Source organism: Oryctolagus cuniculus, chromosome 20 (genome assembly GCF_964237555.1).
Source record: "Oryctolagus cuniculus chromosome 20, mOryCun1.1, whole genome shotgun sequence".
NCBI classification, from domain to species: Eukaryota; Metazoa; Chordata; class Mammalia; order Lagomorpha; family Leporidae; genus Oryctolagus; species Oryctolagus cuniculus.
Window position 1 is genome coordinate 46,633,140 of NC_091451.1, and position 21,435 is coordinate 46,654,574.

Below are 21,435 nucleotides of genomic sequence, written 5' to 3' on the forward strand. Positions count from 1 at the left end.
GGAGTCAGGACCAGAGCTGGCAGTTGAACCCAGGCACTCCGCGAGCGCCTGCAGCTGCAGGGGGCCGCTGGGGGGAGTGCTGTCACAGTAGGCGTGAGTCCTTGCCTCGCGGTGCCAGGTGCAGTGGGATGTGAGATCCGTCCACTGGAGGAGAGTGGAGCTGGCGTCGCGCTTTCCAGTGTGTGAGCACTGGGAGCCGTGGGTGAAGCAGGCACGCTGTGCTCGATCACGGGTGACCGCAGGAGGAGCAGCCGGAGGAACAGGGCTCTGGGAGAAGAGAGGCCAGGTGAGGCTCTAACAGCGCTGGAGAGCAGAGGCAGAGAGGGCCACACGCAGCGGACAGACGCCTGGAGGGGGCCGCATGCAGCGGACAGACACCTCGGAGGGGCGGCACGCAGCGGACAGACACCTCGGAGGGGCGGCACGCAGCGGACAGACGCCTGGAGGGGGCCGCACGCAGCGGACAGACACCTCGAAGGGGCGGCACGTAGCGGACAGACACCTCGAAGGGGGCCGCACGCAGCGGACAGACGCCTGGAGGGGCCGCACGCAGCAGACAGATGCCTGACGGCGAATTCCTCCTGCAGCTCCAGACCACGGAAGGGACTTTGTGGGGGAACTCAAACTGGGCTTTGTGCTTTGTGTGTTCTTACACACCTGTTCTTTCCTGAAAACTCAGCAGCACCTCGTTTGAGGACGCCTGTCTGACGTAGCAGTTAAGACCCTGCTGGGATGTGTGCGCCCATTGTCAGTGCTGGGTTTCAGCCCTGGCTGCACGTGTGACCCGGCCTCCTGCTCATGTGCACCTGGGAGACGCGCGTGTGACCCGGCCTCCTGCTCGTGCGCACCTGGGAGACGCGCGTGTGACCCGGCCTCCTGCTCGTGCGCACCTGGGAGACGCGCGTGTGACCCGGCCTCCTGCTCGTGCGCACCTGGGAGACGCGCGTGTGACCCGGCCTCCTGCTCATGTGCTCCTGGGAGACGCGCGTGTGACCCGGCTTCCTTCTCAGGTGTACTTGGGAGGCAGTAGGTGCTGGCTCGGGTGGTTCAGTCCCTGCGGTCCACATGGGAGACCCAGATTGAGTTCAGGGCTCTTGACTTTGGACTGGCCCAGCCGTGGCTGTTGTGGGCAATTGGGGGATGAACCAGCGAATGGGAGATCTCTGCATGTCTCTCTGCCTTTCAAATAAATAAAGTAAAAAATTAAAACTGCATTAAAAAAAGTTCCAGATTATTGGTTCATTTTTTTTAAAGATTTATTTTATTTATTTGAAAGAGTTACAGAGAGAGGTAGAGACAGAGAGAGAGGTCTTCCATCCACTGGTTCACTCCCTAGGTGGCTACAACAGCCAGAGCTGCGCCATTCCAAAGCCAGGAGCCAGGAGCCTCCTCTAGGTCTCCCATGTGGGTGCAGGGGCCCAAGGATATGGGCCATCTTCTACTGCTTTCCCAGGCCATAGCAGAGAGCTAGACTGGAAGAGGAGCAACCAGTACTAGAACTGGCACCCATATGGGATGCTGGCACTGCAGGCCAGGGCTTTAACCCGCTGCGCCACAGTGCTGGCCCCTGGTTCATTTTTCTAGAGTTAAAAACCACATTTCTTTGGGGCCGTTTTGTTTTGTTTTTGTTTTTGTTTTTTGACAGGCAGAGTGGTCAGTGAGAGAGAGAGAGAAAGGTCTTCCTTTGCCGTTGGTTCACCCTCCAATGGCCACTGTGGCCGGTGTGCTGTGGCCGGCGCACCACACTGATCTGAAACCAGGAGCCAGGTGCTTCTCCTGGTCTCCCATGCGGGTGCAGGGCCCAAGCACTTGGGCCATCCTTCACTGCACTCCCAGGCCACAGCAGAGAGCTGGACTGGAAGAGGAGCAACTGGGACAGAATCCAGCGCCCTGACCTGGACTAGAACCCGGGGTGCCGGTGCCGCAGGCGGAGGATTAGCCTAGTGAGCCACGGCGCCGGCCTGGGGCTCTTTTTATAAACACACTCAACAGGCTAGGAATAGAAGGAAACTATTCACCTAATAAAAATCATTTGTGAAAATCAAACAACTGATGTCATAGTCTCTGTTGAAGGACTGAAAGCTTTCTCCCTAATGTCAGGAATGGAGCAAGGATGCCTGCATTCACTTTTTTCAATGTGGTACAGAAAGTTCTAGTCAGAGCAGCTGGGCCAGGAGAAGAAATTGTGAAAGTTGTCACTGTCAAGATGGAGCCACATGTCAGATTCAAACTTGTCAGTGTCAGAATGGAGCCATGCGTCAGATTCAAACAGGATTGTGTTCGGTGTCATGGAGCTGGTAAAGCCACTGCCTGTGACGCTGGCTTCCCATAAGGGTGCTTGTTTGAGTCCAGCTGCTCCACTTCTGATCCAGCTCCCTGCTAATGCACCTGGGAAAGCAGTGGAAGACAGCCTAAGTGCCTGGGCTCCTGCTACCTGCTTGGGAGACCTGGAAGAAGCTCCTGGCTCCTGGCTCTGGCTCAGCTGTAGTCATCTGGGGAATGAACCAATGGATTAAAGATCTCTTCCTCCCTCTCCCTCCCTCTCTCTGTCTCCTCCTCTCTGTGTAACTCTGACTTTAAAGCAATCAATCTTTTTTTTTTTTTTTTTTTAAAGATTCATTTTGAAAGGTAGAGTAACAGGGCAGGGGAGATACAGAGATGTCTTCCATTCACTGGTTCACCCTGCAAATAGCTGCAGTCGTTGGGGCTGGGCTGATCCAAAGCCAGGAGCCAGGAGCTTCTTCCGGGTCTCCCACGTGGGTGCAGGGGCCCAAGGACTTGGACCATCTTCTGCTACTTTCCCAGGTCACAGCAGAGAGCTGGAACGGAAATGGAGCAGCTGGGACTAGAACTGATGCCCATATGGGATGTCAGCACTGCAGGTAACAGCTTTACCTGCTGTGTCACAGTGCTGGCTCCAGTAAATAAATCTTTTTTTTTTTTTTTTTAAGATTTTATTTATTTATTTGAGAGGTAGAGTTACAGAAAGTGAGAGGAAGAGACAGAAAAGTCTTCCATCCATTGGTTCACTCCCCAAATGGCTGCAACAGGCGGAGCCCCGCCGATTCAAAGCTGGGAGCCAGGAGCTTCTTCCTGGTCTCCCATGTGGGTGCAGGGACCCAAGGACTTGGCCCATCTTCCACTGCTTTCCCAGGCCACAGCAGAGAGCTGGCTTGGAAGAGGAGCAGGCGGGACTAGAACCGGTACCCATATGGGATGCCGGTGCCGCAGGTGGAGGATTAACCTGTGCCATGGCGCTGGCCTCCCCCCGACACCCCAGTAAATAAATCTTAAAAAACAAACAAAAAACCCTCATGAGTGAGTTTGACACAGGAATACACTAAAAAGTCAGCACATAAAAACTGATGCATTCCGAGACATGAGCAGTGAGAAACCTGAGAAGGAAATGATAGACGGCATCCCGTTTGTGATAGCAGAGAATGGAGCCTTAGGAATTGACCTGAGAAGTCAGAAAGCAGAAAACTGCCCAAAGAGACGAAGAAGCAGGGAAACAAGTGGAAGGACATCCTGTGTCTGATCGGAAGACATGTCGTCAACAGCTGCCACCACTCAGTGCAACCTGTAGATTCAGTGTTTTCTTTCAGAGTCCCAGTGACTTGTTTAGAAATAACAACGTACCTGTCTCAAATTCATGTAGAATACCAAGGGATCCCCAACAGTCAAACAGTCCTGAAGAAGACCCAAGCGGAAGGTCACTTTCTGGTTGCAGACTGAAATGATGAGAACAGTGTGGTGCCGCCATGAGGATGCGTGGACCAGTGGACGGGGCTAGAGCGCAGATGTGCTCAGGTGGCTTTTAGTGGAGGCCACGGCCACTTCGTGAGGGAGGGGCAGTCTTCACACGGTGCCAGGAAAGCGATATCCACAGGCACAAGAGTGTAGTTGGACCTTTACCTTACGAGGAGAATTGGCTCCAAGTGGATGGAAAGTCCGGACGTAAGACCTAGAGCTGTGAAGCTCTTGGAAGAAACCTGGGGCGAGAGCTCATGACTTTGCGCTCATGTTTGGTGGTGATTTCTTGAGTGTGAAGCTGAGGGCAACACAAGGAGAACTAGAAGAATCAGACGTTGTGGGAGTTTTTTAAGATGTGTGCATCAGAAGACACTGTCGACAGTGCAGAGGGAGCTTAGAATGAGACTATGTGCAACCCCCCTCTCGTTACGGAGTCGTGCACAGAGCGTATGGGGAGCTCTCCAGACTCCACGATGAGGAAAAGCCTGGCTGGAAAGGGGTCAGGGATCTGAGAAGCTGGTCCCCCGGGAGGTACCCGGTGCTGGTAAGTGAGGACGTGCTCAGTGTTGCTACTCCTGGGAGACGAAGTCACAGCCGGGGGAAGACGCTCCTTCTCACGCGGAGGACGACAGTGAGTGCTGGGGCTGTGGTGCACTGTGGGGAGGGGGGATGAGAAGCTGCCGTGGAGCACTGGCGCTGCCTTGAAAAGTGAAACGCAGCATCCCTGGGTGAGCCGCACTTCCTCTGGGTGCACGCCGCAGGGTTGGAAGTGCGCCTTGGAGAGGTGTCTGTGCCACAGTCACACAAAGCAGCCAGGTGTCCACGGCTGGGAGTGTTTGGGGAGTGCCGTCTGCCCGTCCAGTGGGTGGTGGCGCCATCTCAGAACGCGAGAGTGTCCTGATGTGTGCTGCCGGCGACGAACCTGCAGGACACTGCTGAGGGAAGCAGGCGGCCGCAGAGCGCGGCCGTGGGACACCCCCTCCCCACCCCGTCCCCCGTCCCCCGACTGCAGGCGCCGAGACCCTCACAGTCAGGGAGGAGAAGGGAGGCTGCACGGAGGTTGTTGGCTGGGGGAGAGGGGAGGGGGAGTTCGCGTTTAGTGGGGACTGAGTTTGAGTGTTACGAGATGGAAGAGTTATGTGTTGGACGGTGGTGATGGCTACAGGTTGTGAATGGGTTTCAGACCACTGAAATGTGCATTTAAAAGTGGCTAACGTGGTAGACTTCATGTTTTCTGTGTTTATATTAAAAATGAACAAGATACCATTAACGAGGAGAAGCTATGATGTCAGTTTTTTTTTTTTTTTTTAAAGATTTATTTATTTGAAATGCAGAGTTACAGAGAGGCAGAGAGAGAGAGATCTTCCATCTGCTGGTTCACTCCCCAGATGGCCACAACAGCTGGAGCGGAGCCAGGAGCTTCTTCCGGGTCTCCCATGTGGGTGCTGGGCCCCAAGCACTTGGACCATCTTCTGCTGCTTTTCCAATCCATCAGCAGGAAGCTGGATTGGAAGAGGAGCAGCTGGGACTTGAACTGGCACCCATATGGGATGCTGGCACTGCAGGTGGGGCTTTACCCGCTAGGCCAGAGCGCCGGCCCCTGATGTCAGGTTTTTTGTTTGTATAAAGAGAAAAATGTGGAGTACGTGATATTCACATGTCACCCTTGAGCAGCGGCTGTGCTAATTTTGTCTGTATCATTTCAGTCTTAGTATATGTGCTGCTGAAGTGACCACTAAACTGATTTTTCAATATTTCCTCTTTAACACATTTACTACTACTTTTTTTTTTTTTTTTTTTTTTTTTAGGATTTATTTACTTTTTTGAAAGAGTTACATGGAGAGAGGAAGAGAGAGGTCTTCCATCTGCTGGTTTGCTCCCCAAATGGCCCCAACAGCCAGGGCTGGGCCAGGCCAGAGCCAGGAGCCCAGTGCTTCTGAATCTTGCATGGGTACAGGAGCCCGGGCACTCGGGCCACATTCTGCTGTTTCCCCGGCGCATCAGCTGGGTCGGAGGTAGAGCAACCGGGTCTCGAACTGGCGCCCATATGGGATGCCAGCACTGCAGTCATGGCTCGCCACAAGGCTGGCTCCTCACGTTCACTTTTTAAGTTAAAAATCACTTTCTTGTGGGATTGTTCAGATGTTACTGATTCATGAGAATTTTTTTTTTCAAAAACTTTTGAAAATTTATTTAAAAGGAAAGAGAGTAATAGGAAGAGACCAATGGACAGAGAGAGATTCTGCGTTCACTGCTTCCTCCCTGAAGGCCCGTAACAGCTGGGGCTGGAACAGTTCAAACCTGGGAACCAGGCGGGTGGCAGGGAATCCAGGGTGTGCGTTAGCAGGCGACTAAAACCAGAGGCAGAGCTGGAATCCTCCCCCCCCCCCCCTTCAGGCAGAGTGGACAGTGAGAGAGAGAATAGAGAGAAAGGTCCTCCTTTGCCGTTGGTTCACCCTCCAATGGCCACCGCGGCTGGTGCGCTGTGGCCGGCGCACCGCGCTGATCCGAAGGCAGGAGCCAGGTGCTTCTCCTGGTCTCCCATGGGGTGCAGGGCCCAAGGACCTGGGCCATCCTTCACTGCACTCCCTGGCTACAGCAGAGAGCTGGCCTGGAAGAGGGGCAACCAGGACAGAATCCGGTGCCCTGACCGGGACTAGAACCCGGTGTGCCGGCGCTGCAAGGCGGAGGATTAGCCTAGTGAGCCGCGGCGCTGGCCAGAGCTGGGATTCTGACCCAGGCACTCGGACTGGGAAGCTGGGGCCCACGAGGCTCCAGGTGCCCAGGCTGCCTAGTAACTCTGGTGCTTGTCTGAGGCGCTGTGGATATCGTGTTACGGTTCTGTCTTGCTGTGTGGAGCAGAGCTGGCTCCCTGTGTCCAGGCTGGACGTTCTCTAGGTCTGTGGTTGCCAGTGGGTGCAGGTTTCAGAGGTGTAGCTGTGCTCTAGGCTGTCCGTTCTCTAAGTCCCTGGTGGCTGTTTGGGTCACATGTGAGGCACAGCCTGGCCTGAACCCCAGCGGTCATAAACAGCTTTAGGTGTCTGTTTCCTAGGCTCTTCCCTGCCTGCCACCCCTAAGGTGCCTCTCCGTCCCCTGGGGCTGCCCTGCACTGGCTTACGCTTCCTGCCCCTGGCTGCATGCACCCTGTGGGCCAGGCAGTGAGAGGAGGGAGGTTCACTCCCCAGATGGCCACTGCCACAGCCTGGCCTCTGGGCTGGAGTGGGGCACGTGCAGAAGGGAACAATAAAGGGGAATGTTGTTATTTAGAGTGCATGGGCTCCCGTTTCCTGCCCCGTGAGGGAGGCCTGGGTGTTCTGGCGTGTTCTCTGGCTGGGTCGGCTAATGGCGGAGGGGGAAGATGGCCGACTGTCCTGTTTGGAGGTGCTGTGGCTGCCTGCTGCTGTCTGCCCCTCCAGGTCTCAGGTGGTGGCTCATCCGCCCCTCCAGAGCATGCGCCGTGCGTGCCCTGGGCCCTCAGAGCCATTCTGACTTTGCTTTTTATTTCTCTGACGCCCCAGACCTCGTGGGCTCAGCGTTGTCCGTGGGCTCCTGCTGCTCGCTGGCCTGTGTCTGGCAGGCACACCGGTGCCTCTGGGTGCTGCTTTCCGGGGTTCTTGGTCAGAAGAGCTTTTCCCTGAAGGAGCTGTGCTCTGCCCGAGGTCACCGGGCTTTCCTGTTGAACACCAGGCCCTTCTTGCCCCATCTCCCCCCGGCCTTTTCTCTGCACGTACCTAATGGGCCTCGTTCTGTTCACTTAGCTGACTTCTCTCCTGCAGCTGGACTGTGAGCCTGTGAGGGAGGCTGGGTGGTTACTGCCCTGTCCCACGTGTTCAGAGCAGCGTCTGTGAGGCGGGCCCGAGTGACTTGCTGAGTGCGTCAGTGAGGAGAGCGAGGCAGAGTTAGCACAAGAACGCCAACAGGACTGTTGGCCTTGACTAGAGTAGACCTCACCACGAATAGCCTGCCATCAACGCATATTGGAGTTCTGCAGAGGAACAGAGCCTGTAAGGTATGAATGGAGGCGTGAGGGCAGGACGCTGTGAGATGTGTGCAGACGTGGGAGGTCAGCTGTGTCGGGAGAGCCAGGTCACGTGGTTCTGTTGGCCTGGAAGTCCTGTGGTCAGCCAAGCCGCATGGTTAGAAGCAGGACAGTAGGCGGTGAGTTCAGGCTGAGTGCGGGCCTGGGCCTGGGGGCAGCCGATGGGTAAGTTCCTGTTGGGGGCTGAAGGCCGAGTCCCAGGGTGGGAGCTGCTTCTGCATCCTGGAGTCACCAGACAGAACCGGGAGTTCTGAGATCTGGGAGCAGGACAGGGTGGGTGTCCCCACTCGTGAAGTGAGTCGGGGAGGGCGGTCTTCCCCGCGTCAGCTGATGTGAAGCTGACCTCCCCTGGGCCCCAGCCACCCCCATAAGGACGTTCTGCCGTCTGCAGCGTTGCACGGCCTGTTCCCTGGCGGCAGGACCTGCAGGACAGACGTCGGTGGCGTCCTCGTTGCTGGGAGCACGCTGTGTGTGTCACCACGGGTTTCCACCTGATGTCCTGGATGTTTTCGGTAGCAGGAGTGGAGCGCGGCGTTTTATAAAACGGTCCCTGTCGGCGGATGTCCCTGTGTGGGGCTTCCTTGGCTCTCCCTGCACCGCCCACCCTCGCCAGTGTCGCTGGGCCGCGCGCCGCAGTCACCAGGACGCAGTCTCCTGGCCGGGAACCGTTTCCGGCGGAGCCTCGCCCTGCGTGCTGTGCTGCTGGGGCTCGGGGTGCATGTGCGTCTCTGCTGTGTCTGTTGACGGCAGCTAGCGCCCGCGGGAAGGGCGAGGGCAGCAGGGCCGCCCTGGAGGAGACGTGCGGTTTAGGGTTCGTGGACACTCGGATGGCCTCTAGAGCAGGCGCTTGAACCTGCTCAGCGCTCTCCCCTGACCAGCATCCGGGACGGCTGCTCGTCTGCCAGCCGGACGGGTAGGCAGATGGGTTCTAGGGTTTTAATTTGCGTCTGTGAGTTGAACATACTTCTTTTGCTCATGGATTATTTGCATCCTCCCATGACTTCAGGAGCTCCCCCTGCACCTGGGGGTCTCGTGGCTCCGTGACAGTGGTGTCCTGAGTCTCTGTCCCTGCAGGTCGCTCTGCCAGAGGCGCTCGGGAACGGAGTACATCAGCAAATACAGGCAGCTGGAGGCGCAGGAGTTGGACAGCCGTGACCACCCAGCCGGCGGGCCAGGTAAGCAGGCGGCTCTCAGTGCTCAGGCTCGGCGGGCGAGCGGTCCCGCGCCACGTGCTGTGTTCTCACGCCTCTGAGCAGTATGCTGTTTGGGGCAAAGCAAGGGATCATACTACTGGCTAATTCTGGAATCTTGTGGGGATGCTGACTGTGTGACAGGCTGCAAATGTTCTCTTTTTTAGAAAGTTATTTATTTATTTTTACTTTCAGTATTTTTTATTGGTCATATTTCGTATAAAGTTATTGCACGGCTGGCGCCGCGGCTCAATAGGCTAATCCTCTGCCTGTGGCGCCGGCACCCCGGGTTCTAGTCCCGGTCGGGGTGCCGGATTCTGTCCTGGTTGCCCCTCTTCCAGTCCAGCTCTCTGCTGTGGCCCGGGAGTGCAGTGGAAGATGACCCAAGTGCTTGGGCCCTGCACCCCATGGGAGACCAGGAGAAGCACCTGGCTCCTGGCTTCAGATCAGCGTGGTGCACTGGCCGCAGCAGCCACTGGGGGGGTGAACCAACGGCAAAGGAAGACCTTTCTCTCTGTCTCTCTCACTGTCCACTCTGCCTGTCAAAAAAATTTTTTTTGTGGAAAGTCTTAGATTTATTTATTTCTCTGAAAGAGTTACACAGAGAGAAGGAAAGAGACAGAGACAGAGAGAGAGAGAGAGAGAGAGAAAGGTCTTCATTCGCTGGTTCACTCCCCAATTGGCCACAATGTCTGGAGCTGCGCTGATCTTAAGCTGGGAGCCAGGAGCTTCCTCCCAGTCTTCCCATGCAGGTGTGGGGGCCCAAGCACTTGGGTCATCTTCTACTGCTTTCCCAGGCCATAGCAGAGAGCTGGATTGGAAGTGGAGCAGCCAGGTCTTGAACTGGTAGCCATAGGGATGCTGGCACTGCAGGTGACGGCTTTACCCGCTGCGCTTCAGCACCAGCCCAAAATGTTCATTTTTGAAAATTTATAAACAGTAGAGAGTTATTTGGCTCACAGTTGTGATGGATAAGAGGTTTCCAAATGTCTACTTTCTGCATCTTAAATGTGGTTCCTAAATAGCTGTTCTTAGAAGGCTGTCTTGGCTCCTTACCTTGCTGTTAAGTAAAGCACTTAACATTTGTATTTAAAAATTAATGTGGGAGGTGTTTTTCTATGATCAATGTTAAATTCTTAAACCACGTAGAAATGTATGAACTAAAGCACGAGGTCCTTGGTAGACCCTCCCGGGGCTCCGGTGTTCCGGGTCTGGGACAGGTGGCTGTGTTCCTGGCTGGGGTCAGGCCCTGTAGCCGGGGGGCTGCCTTTGACTTCTTTTGCCTTGCGGCAGGCTGCCTGTCCCACAGTTCTGTGCTGCCGGTTCATCTGGAGGGCTCGTCCCGTGCACTGGGCGCAGGCTGAAGGGCCGAGCTGGGCTGAGACGCTGTCGCTGAGCCTCGTGAGAGTCACGGGCCGCAGTGTGCCGAGCGGGTCTGGGCGCATTTCTCTTTACTCTTGGGATTTATTAGGTTTTGTGGCAGTGTAGATTCCCCGCTCTCTCCCTTTCTTCGCAGTTCTGAGTTGTTCTGAGTGCTTATCTGTGCTCTCACTTGGATTTAGTTCTTTGTTTTTCTTCTTTGGGTCAGTACGCTGTAGCCTGGTTAATGTTTCATTTTTGTCTTTCCCTCAAGGCGGAAGCGGCCTTGAGATCCGTGCCTTCCTGTCTGTGTCCTTTCTGGGCGCAGACTGCTGGCCCCCAGTGCGTGCGGGGGCGGGTCTGAACGGCGAGTGCGCTTGAGGAGAGGGACCACCGCGTCCTGCTGGGGTCTCGGGTCTCTGTGAGGCCGTGCGGTGGCCGTGTGTGCTCGGGGCTGCGGGTCAGTGTTTGCACCCGGGGCAGGCGTTGGTCGCCCAGGGGCGGCTGCTGCTTGGAAGCAGCTGGGCTGCAGCGCAGAGCACCTGTGCTGCGGCTGTGGCTTCGTCTTGCGCCTGACGCTGCCCTTTGCCGCCTCTGTCCACACATGGCACTCACCCTGGGGTTCTCGCCTGCGGTCCACTACCCCCGGTGCTTGTCAGGGACCGGATGAGACGGGGCTCCGACAGTGAAGAGCTGACAGATGTTGTCCTGTCGTCCTGCAGTGACCCAGGGAAGTTCTTTGGGGGAGAGCGTGGCGAGTGGAGGCTCACGGGGCAGAGACTAGGGTGCTGACTCGGGCGGGGCTTCAGGAGGGTGACGGTCAAGCTTACGGCTGAACTGTGGGGTGAAGAGGGGGGCGGGTGTGGGAGTTGTGTGCAGAGACCTCGTGGTAGGAGAAGGCCTGGTGGTCTGGCATTCCAGCTGAGGAGAGGCTGCCATTGCTGGGCTGCAGGGGTGGGCGTGGGAGGCCTTGAAGGGTCACACAGGCTGGAGAAGAGCCCCTAAGAGGCCCATGTCCCAGTGCCCTCGTGGTGACAGGTGGGTTAGGGATCTGGTGGGGGCTGGGAGTCCAGGTGGACCCCTTGCAAAATGGGGCTTCTGTGAGAGGGAGCAGGGGGGCTGAGGTCGGCGTGGAGCTGTGGCCCCTGAGGCCCCGCGTTGGGGTGATGAGAGGGAGGAGCTGGGAGTCCAGGAAAGCAGGGCAGGTCTCCCCGTGGGGTCTCTGGGACTCTGGACGAGCAGCCGTGTCAGCGGGTCACTTGTCAGCCCAGCGTGACTGACTGTGGCCTCTCGCCAGAGCTGTAGGAGGGGACGTGGGTACTGGCTCAGGCACTGTGTGTGGTCCTTTGTTAGAGCAGCCCCAGGCAGCTCCTGGGCTGTGCTGTGTGGGGCCTGTGGCTGTGCCTGAGCTGCTGGTGGTCATACCTGGAGCAGTGGGAGCTGCTGAAGGCTCTGGTTTTCTTGGTGAGTTGAAAGGTGGAGGTGTCTCGTGGTGAGATTTCCATCATTTTGTGCATGGACTCGGGGGGCCAGAGAGCACAAGGGGGCCGGACAGGAGGCCCGCGTGTCCAGTGAGGCCCCTGTGCCCAGGGGCCTGTGGGGTGCAGAGCCGGTGGAGGGAGAGGGAGTGGGGCTTGGTGACACCTGGCCTGTGGAGGGTGAGGGAGGAGGCGCTGCCCCCAGGTGAAGTGCTGAAACCGGCTGGAGCACCGGCGTTGGGAGGCCAGGCTGGACGTGTGCACGTGTGCGCATGTGCGCACGTGGTGAGGGCACCAAGCTCCTCTGTCCCTGTCTCTGTTAGCTCCACACGTCTCCATTCCAGCACCATAGCTCGCAACGTGAGCATTCTGTTGTGTGCAGTCACAAAATGCTGGCACTCAGAGTACTGAGACACGTATCATTTGAGGAAGGGTTTCTAAGTAGAAATCAGAGGCTACAGATTCAGTGAATTTCCACAGGTTACCTTAGAATCACTGTTTATGGGTGTGGGAAAGCCACTTTCCGCAGGTGGAGGTGGAAGGCGTTGGCAGGGTGGGCTGCCCCAGGCTGCCCCAGGCTGCCCCAGGCTGCCCCAGGCTCCTCCAGGCTGTGGACTCCACAGTGTCCGAGCCACTCGCCAGTTGACGGTTGTCCTGTGGCAGTGCCTCCTGTGGGGTTTAAATGCCACAGTGCCAGCTCCTTGTTAATTGGGTGGAATTTTTAGTGGTGGTTTCATCTCCCTTTTTGCTTCTCTTCTGAGCCTTTAAGACAAGGGTTGGGATACTATTTTCTGCCCAGGGCCATGTGGGTATTTATAACGTCATTCACAGCCAGAGAAAATGATCAACTCAGAGATGAGCCTGCTGTAGGGTAAAGCTGCCGCCTCTGACACCGGCATCCCCTGTGGGCGCTGGTCTGTGCCCTTGTTGCTCCACTTCTTCTTCTTCTTCTTTTGTTTGTTTGAGAGGTAGAGTTATAGATAGTGAGAGGGAGAGACAGAGAGAAAGGTCCTTTCTCCATTGGCCCACTCCCCAAATGGCTGCAACGGCCAGAGCTACATCGATCCGAAGCCAGGAGCCAGGAGCCTCCTTTCAGTTCCCTACGTGGGTGCAGGGGCCCAAGCACTTGGACCATCTTCTGCTTTCCCAGGCCACAGCAGAGAGCTGGATTGGAAGAGGAGCAGCTGGGACTAGAACCGTCACCCATATGGGATGCCAGTGCCGTAGGTTGAGGCTTTAACCTGCTGTGCACAGTGCCGGCCCCCTGGTGGTTCCACTGCTGATCCAGCTCCCTGCTAATGGCTTGAGAAGAGCTGCAGAGGATGGCCCCGGAAGTGGCAGTGTGGAGTGTCTAAGAAACCACAGGGAAATGCTAATGCTCCTTCCAGTGGGGTGACTGGAGAGCACCACCACAAATGGAGGAAGTCATAGCTGATGGTCTGCTTTGGAAAATTTATTCTTTTATTAAAAAAAGATTTATTTATTTATTTGAAAGGCAGAGTTACAAAGAGGCAGAGGAAGAGAGAGCGAGCGAGCAATAGCGATAGCTCCCATCTGCTGGCTCACTCCCCAGGTGGCCTCAATGGCTGGAGCTGCGCTGATCTGAAGCCAGGAGTCAGGAGCTTTTTCCAGGTCTCCCACGTGGTTGCAGAGGCCCAAGGACTTTGGCCATCTTTTTCTGCTTTCCCAGGCCATAACAGAGAGCTGGATCGGAAGTGGAGCAGCCGGGACTTGAACCCATGTGGGATGTCAGCACTGCAGGCGGTGGCTACACTACAGTGCCGCCCTGGGAGATTTATTCTTTTAACACTTTCTGTTTCGAAAAATTTATTACTTTCATTTTATTAGAAAGGCAGAGAGAGAGAGGAGGAGGGAGGGAGGGAGAGAGAAAGAGAGAGAGAAAGAGAGGGAGACAGAGGGACAGAGGGAGGGAGGGGGTGAGAGAGCAGGAGAGGGGGGAGGGAGGTCTTCTGTCCACGAGTTCGCTCTCCCAAATGCCCACAGTAGCTGAGGCTGGGAACCAGGAAGTCCGTCTGGGTCTCCATGTGAGTGACAGGCTCCCAGTACAGGAGCCGTCGCCTGCTGCCTCCCAGCAGGGAGCTGGGTCAGAACCAGAGCAGCTGCGACTTGGCCCAGGGCTCTGACGTGTGCAGGCATCCCAGGCGGTGACTTACTTACTGTCAGACACCTCTGAAGATTGGATTTTGCTTTCAATCTGTAGTGTAGCAATTACACTTACTTCCTGTAATTCCCAGTTTTAGGGTAAGCATCATTACTGCTGTGAGAAGCAGTCAGGAGCCGCAGCCCCTGTGTCCCGTGTGGAGCCTGTGCTTTCTGGGGGTTTGGTTAGGTTGTCATGAAGACAGAGTTGGGGTGTAGTGAGCAGAACCAGCGGCTTTTGTGGCGTCGTTTTCCTCGGTTAATGTGAACTATTGTGGTGTTAACAGCCTAGGATGAAGACCACAGGAGACTCAGAACAGCAGATGGTGAGGTTGAGGTATTTCCCATGCCACTTTGGACTTGACTGTGTCAGATGGAGTTTGTTGATTTGCCTTAAATGATTCTTGATGTCTTTCCTTTTATGTCGTTGCTCATCCTGAGAGAGCAAGGCCACCGCGGGCGCTTGTGCTCCTTGGTTGCATCCACCCCTGGGCAGTGTGCATGGGGCAGGACTTGATGAGCGTGGCCTGCTTCAGCAGTGACCTGAAAACGTCAGGCTGTGTTGTGTTCGCGGCGTGGAGAAGGCGCAGAGGCGCGGTGCAGTCAGAGGCGCGGTGTCCTGGAGCGGCGTTCACAGCTCGCGTGGGTGAGCGGTCAGCTGCCGGCCTGGCTCAGTGGCTTTCAGCAGGACTGTCCTCCGGAAGAACCTTTGAAGCTCTGTCCCCCACTGCTTGGCTGTCCCTCCTGCTTCACCAGGGCAGTGTGGTTCCCCTCCCTCCTACGCAGTGCTCAGAGAGGCCTGGTGTGCCCAGGGAGGACCTGGGCAGCAGGGCCTGTCTCAGTGGAGAGGAGGAAGGGGAGGGGACAGGGAGGTGGCCGCAGAGAGAGCCCTGCTGGAGTGAGCAGAGCGGCTCGTGCTGGGTTGATGAGAAGCGGAAAGCTGCTCACGACCCGGGCCACGGCTCTGCTGCCGACTCAGCACTGTCGGCCCCTGGAGCTGCTTCCTGTGGGAGTTCGGAACAGATCCGCTTCCTCTGTTGGTGAATTTGTGACAAGTACTTGACTCAAATATAGGAAAGTGGCCTAAACATGTATTTATTTATGTATTTCAAAGAGTTAGAGAGAGAGGGAGAGACAAAGATCTTCCATACGCTGGTTCACTCCCCAGATGGCCACAATGGCCAGGGCTGGGCCAGACCAAAGTGAGGAGCCGGGAGCTTCATCCTGGTCTCCCAGGTGAGTGCAGGGTCCCAAGCACTTGGGCCATCTTCTGCTGCTTTCCCAGGCCATTAGCAGGGAGCTGGACCAGAAATGGAGTCACCGGGATATGAACCAGCGCCTGTGTGGGATGCTGGCATCATAGGCAGCGGCTTTACCCACTACGCCACAACACCAGCCAACATTTTCTTACCTTTGAAATAAAGCTTATTTCCTGTGAAGTTTGTAGCCATCAGTTTTGGTGATTTGTCACAGTGATGGCTGCAGGTCAGCCAGGTGCTCCCTGGAGGACGCCACGTGGGACCAGCTGGCCAGGGCACTGCGTCAAGCACCGTGAGCCGAGCAGAGGTGCCCCTTTGTGATGCCTTTGGTTCTTTTTAAGAAATGATTCGTGGGGGGTCTGGGCTGTGGCATAGTAGACTACGCCTCTGTCTGCAGCGCTGGCATCCCACACGGGCACTGGTTTGAGTCCCAGCTGCTCCTCTTCTGATCCAGCTCCCTGCTTATGGGAAAGCCGTGGAAGATGGCACGAGTTCTTGGGTTCCTGCACCTGCATGGAGACCAGGAAGAAGCTCCTGGCTCCTGGCTTTGGACCTGCTCAGCTCTGGCCATTGCAGCCGTTTGGGGTGTGACCCAGAGGATAGAAGACCTCTCTCTCTTTCTCTGTCTATAACTCTACCTGTCAAATAAACGAATCTTTAAAAAATTTTAAAATTGAAAGAGAGAGTAGGAAAGAGAGAGAGAGAAAGGGAGAGGGAGAGATCTTTCATCTGCTGGTTTACTCCCCAGATGTCTGCAACAGTCAGGAGCCTGGGACTCATTTTGGGTCTTCCAAGTCGGTGGCAGGGGCCCAAGTCCTTGGACCATCCTCTGTTGCCTTCCCAGGCACGTTGGCAAGGAGCTGGTCCAGAAGTGGGGCAGCTGGGATTCGAACCAACACTCTGAGATGGGATGCTGGCCTCACAGGAGTGGCTTGACCTGGCCACTTAGCTGCTCCTGTCCTGTAATGTGTTTTTTAAGGTTTATGTATTTGAAAGGCAGTGAGTTAGAGAGGGAGTCTCTCTCTCTCTCTGTTTCTCTCTCTCTCTCTCTCTTTCACACACACACACACACACACACACATCTTCCATCTGTTGGTTCACTTCCTAGACGGCCACCAGCAGCCAGGATTAGGAGCCAGGAATTCCATCTAGGTCTCCCCTGCTTGGCAGGGGCCTGGTCATTTGGGCCGTCCTCTGCTGCCTTGCCAGGTGCATTGAGGGAGCTGACTTGGAAGTGCAGTGGTTGAGACTCAGACCCACCCGAATATGGGATTCACATGTCCCAAGCTGTAGCTTAACCAGCTGTGTCACAACGCTGGCCTCTCATGCCTGTATTTTTTTTTTTTTCCTTTGACAGGCAAAGTTAGCAGAGTTAGCAGAGTTAGGAGAGAGAGAGAGAGAGAGAGAGAGAGATCTTCCTTGAACCATGTTTTGCAGCTGGTGTGCTGCGCCGATCTGAAGCCAAGAGCCAGGTGCTTCCTCGTGGTCTCCCATGGGGTGCAGGGCCCAAGGTCCTGGGCCATCCTCCACTGCCTTCCCGGGCCACAGCAGAGAGCTGGACTGGAAGAGGAGCAATCGGGACAGAATCCGGCGCCCCAACCAGGACTAGAACCCGGGGTGCTGGTGCCACAGGCAGAGGATTAGCCTAGTGAGGCACAGCGCCGGCCTCATGCCTGTATTTCTTAAATTATATTTATTTATTGCTACTCCTAATTTGTTTTGGTAGCAAGGAATGTATACCTAACAAACTAATGCACTGAAATTTCAAGTGAAGATTTCCTTTGTAAGCGAATGCTTTAACCCCTTTAATCGGGTGATTTGTCTTGGCAGTGGTGCTGAGTTTCTGGGGCTGGTGCTGGGATGGGTGTGCCTGTGTTTGTGCTGGGCGGCTGACGGGGCTGCCCTGCTGGCAGCACTGGCCCATGCGGTGCCTGTAGGTGCGGGGCCAGCAGAGCCACGTGAGGTGTCGCTTTGTGTTGTTCATGCAAGGAAGAAACAGCGTTGCCTTCATTTGCTCCGTCTGAACCCAGGGCGAAGACCACCTTCGGCTAAGCTCAGCAACGTGACGTGCATCCCTGAGACAACTTACAAATATCCTGATCTGCCTATAAATCGATGTAAGGAAGAGGTGAGGTCGTCGTCGTCATCGCTGCCGTGACCGCAGGGGCAGGGACAGAAAGTGCTTCCAGCTCCGATCCACCCCTCAGCGGGGGCCGAGCCCGCTGGCGTCAAGAGCCGGGGGTTCAGTCCGTCTCCCACGTGGGTGCCTGGAGCCCAAGTACTCGAGCCATCCCCTGCCGCCTCCCAGGGTGTGCGTTCGCAGGGAGCTGGATCAGAAACAGAGCAGCTGGGTCTTGAACCGGCACCTGTGTGGGAAGCTGGCATCGCAGGTACTGCTTAACCTGCTGTGCCATGGTGCTGGCTCCAGTGAGTAAATCTAAAAACGCCTACATAATCTGTAAGTGAAAAAGTGGAGTGGTTTAACCGTGTGAGATTTCAAATGAAGTTTCAGAGCCAGTTGAGTGTGATAATAGTTTTGTTTTCATGTTTTTCCATAGAATTATATGTAGGTTCACAACGATTTTTTTAAAATAATAGAGAATTAGACATAGCAAGAGGCATAGAAATCCAGCTTGGGTTTTCAGAAGGAGCTGCCCCAAGGACGGATGTCAGCCTGGCCTGGCTGCCGGGGCAGGTGGCGGTCCTGGCTGCGGGTGTGGAGGGATTGGTCTTAGGTGCTGCAGCTGCTTGTAGCGTTCTTGCTTTCTGTTAGGTTTAGAGGAGTTGCCACTTGACAAAGATGAGAGGAAAATAAATTTGAAGGATTTCCTGAGTGAGAGAGGTCGTGCTTTGCGTGGTGGTGAATTCTGTGTCAACTTTGAACGAGACTTTTTCTGTATTTCAGGTTGTTTCTCTGATAGAAAGCAACTCCGTGGTGATCATACACGGTGCCACCGGCAGTGGCAAGAGCACCCAGCTCCCACAGTACATCCTGGACCATTACGTGCAGCGCTCTGCCTACTGCAACATCGTGGTTACGCAGCCACGCAAAATCGGGGCCAGCAGCATTGCCCGGTGGATTAGCAGAGAGCGCTCCTGGACGCTGGGCGGGCTGGTGGGCTATCAGGTGAGGCTGCGGGCGGCACCTGCGCTGCCGGAGCTAACCGTGGCCAGGCCTTGCAGGTGGGACCACAGCGAAGTTTTAAAAATAGTGAAACTTAATTTGCAAATACCTTTAAATTCTGCTCCAAGTTGAATCGTGGGTTTTATGGTTTTATCCTCTCATATCTCTGTGGTCTAGAAGATGTCTGTACCCCCTGGTCATACCTGAAGCGTGTCACAGGCAGCGTGGCCGGACGCACCCCTCCTCCTGTACGCTCGGGGACCTCAGCTTGAGGACTTCCCGTCTTGCTGCTCCCTTCTCACCTCAGTGTCAAGTGGACGCAGCTTTTTGGAGGTTCACTGGGAACCACTGCAGCCTGAACGGCTCCGTTCTCTTCCCCGTGACGCAGGTGGGGCTGGAGAAAATAGCAACTGAAGACACCAAGCTGCTGTACATGACCACAGGGGTCCTGCTGCAGAAGGTGGTGAGCGCCAAGAGCCTGGTGGAGTTCACGCACATCTTCATCGACGAGGTGCGCGCCCGTGCCCCCCGCAGGTCTTCACTGTGCAGGAGCACACGGTGTCGGTAGAGGGTCACGGCGTGCTTTGGGTCTGTCGCTGCTTATTCTACTCAGGAATGTCAAGCCTTCGGCCTTTTTTTTTTTTTTTTAAAGATTTTATTTGAAAGAGTTACACAGAGAGGGAGAGATCTTCCGTCTGTTGGTTCACTCCCCAAACGGCCGCAACGACTAATGCTGGGCCAGGTGGACGCCAGGAGCCGGAGCTTCATCTGGTCTCCCACGTGAGTGCAGGGACCTGAGCACTTGGGCCGTCTTCTGCTGGTTTCCCAGGCCATCAGCTGGGAGCTGGACTGGAACTGTGCCCAGATGAAATGCTGGCATCGCAGGTGGCAGCTTTGTCTGCTACACCAGAGTGCTGTCCCCCACCCCGCCCCCCCGTTTTCTGTTTTTATTCTTTGCTTTTGGCGCCAAAATATGGTGGGAGGTTGAGGATGATGAAAAGATTCCTTGTTGAGAACAGGGCTTGGCAGGTGACAGTCCTCAGGTCAGACTTGCTACGTGTGTGTGTGTGTGTGTGTGTGTGTATGTGTGTGTGTGTCTGTCTAAAGGTTGATTTATTTTGGCTGGGAGAGCGAGAGCGAGAGAGATCTCAACAGATTGATCATCTGCTGGTTTGCTTCCCAAACGACCACCACAGCTGGGGCTGGGCCAGGCTGAAGCTGGGGCTCCATCCTGGTCTGCCGCTGGTGAGGCAGGGGCCCAGCACGTCAGCAGAGAGCTGGATCGGAAGCAGAGTGGTAGGGCCTTAACCAGCACTGATGTGGGACGTGGGCCTCGCAAGCGGTGGTCTAACTGCCCTGCCACAGCTCAGGATCCAGTCTCCTGTGTATAGGCAGTTTTACTCGCTCATGCGTGTGTTGTTTGCGTCTATGTTGTTAACAGCAGGACTGAGTGGCTGCAGCCAGGACTGTACACCCTGAGACTGGAAGTGTTCACCTCTGTCCTTCAGGGAAGTCGGCCAGCCTCTGGTCTCTGTTAGCCACCACCTGACGGCAGCAAGGACTGAGTGTGTGTGGGTGCTTTCAGCCACCATGGGGAGTCTCCATCGAGTACAAGTCAGTAGAGTAAGCACAGATGATCTTCTGGCCTTCCCCTGAGACTCGGGGGACTGTCAGGCCCTGCCTTGGTCGCTGTCCCGGCTCCGTATTCTTTCCTTTGCTGTGCTTCCTGGGCTGCTCTCAGTAAGGACGGGAGACCGTTGGCTTTGTTTATATTAAAGGAAAGTTCTCTGCGGAGTGGGTGTGTGCAGCCAGCTTTCCCAGTTTTGGAAGGTTTCACCCCATGTCCTGTGTGTTGGAAGGTTGCACCCCATGTCCTGTGTTTGCCCGCATCAGCAGCTGTGTCTTGGGGGTGAGGACCAGGGGCCAATAGCTAGGATCTGTTGGAGGTTGTGAGTGGGGCTGGGGTGCTTGATGGAGGCTGAAGCCCCACTGCCTGGGAAGCCCTGACAGCCCTCATGATTTTCTTCAGAGAGAGACACAATGTTTGTGTAGAGGAAGCTTCGAGTCTACTGATGCTGTGAGATGAAAACTAGTTTTGTAATGTTTGTTTTTTGGTCTTTTTTTTTTTTTTCTGACAGGCAGAGTGGACAGTGAGAGAGAGAGACAGGGAGAAAGGTCTTCCATTACCGTTGGTTCACCCTCCAATGGCCGCTACAGCCAGCGTGCTGCGTCTGGCGCACTGCGCTGATCCAAAGCCAGCCAGGAGTCAGGTGCCTCTCCTGGTCTCCCATGCGGGTGCAGGGCCCAAGAACCTGGGCCATCCTCCACTGCACTCCCGGGCCACAGCAGAGAGCTGGACTGGAAGAGGGGCAACTGGGACAGAATCCGGCGCCCCGACTGGGACTAGAACCCAGTGTGCCGGCGCCACAGGCAGAGGATTAGCCTAGTGAGCCACGGTGCCAGACGCCTTCCTTCCTTTTGAAAGAGTTAAGAGAGAGAATGAGACACACAGAGAGATATCTTAAATCCACTGGTTTGCTCCCAGAAGGCTACAACGGCTAGCATGGGGCCAGGGCAAACCCAGGAGCTTCGTCAAGGACTTCCACATGGGTGCAGGGGCCCAAGCAGTTGGGCCATCTTCTGCTTTTCTCAGGCCATTAGCAAAGAGCTGGATCAGAAGTGGAGCAGCCGGGACATGAACTGGCACACCATATGCAACACGCCAGTGTTTCAGGTGGTGGCTTTAGCTGCTAGACCATACTTGGTCCCCACGTTTCTTTTCTCTGTACACTTCTGTAGGCACCATGCAGCTAAAAGTGAGGAAGATAGTGTGGCCTGGAGTAGGATTAGCTAAAGAAAATGTAGCAGCAGGGGCTGGTGCTGTGGTGTAGCCAGTAAGAGCCCTGCCTGCAGTGCCGGCATCCCATATGGGTGCTGGTTTGAGACCCAGCTGCTCCTCTTCTGATCCAGCTCTGCTATGGCCTGGGAAAGCAGTGGAGGATGGCCCAAGTCCCTGGGCCCCTGTCATGAAGAGGGCAGGACCAGGTGCTCAGCACTGCTCTGCCCAGATGTC

At 55.7% G+C, this 21,435-nt stretch overlaps 1 protein-coding gene and 1 non-coding gene across 5 annotated transcripts in view; one reads left to right on the forward strand and one right to left on the reverse strand.

Annotated features, from left to right (window-relative positions):
• TDRD9 (tudor domain containing 9) overlaps positions 1–21,435 on the forward strand; it is an 84,372-nt gene that overhangs the window by 6,707 nt on the left and 56,230 nt on the right. For 2 of the 4 annotated variants that reach the window (XM_051834938.2, XM_051834939.2), the window contains exons 2-5: positions 8,867–8,967; positions 17,269–17,366; positions 18,144–18,365; positions 18,751–18,873. In XM_051834938.2, the coding sequence (XP_051690898.2) occupies positions 8,867–8,967; positions 17,269–17,366; positions 18,144–18,365; positions 18,751–18,873 (544 nt within the window). Of the gene's footprint in view, positions 1–8,866; positions 8,968–13,806; positions 14,626–17,268; positions 17,367–18,143; positions 18,366–18,750; positions 18,874–19,014; positions 19,143–21,435 lie in introns of those variants that run through there. The other 2 variants (XM_051834940.2, XM_051834942.2) reach the window with 2 other exon arrangements.
• On the reverse strand, positions 5,385–5,489 carry LOC127487897 (U6 spliceosomal RNA). Its single transcript, XR_007915165.1, has one exon. It is a non-coding gene; the product is annotated as a U6 spliceosomal RNA (small nuclear RNA).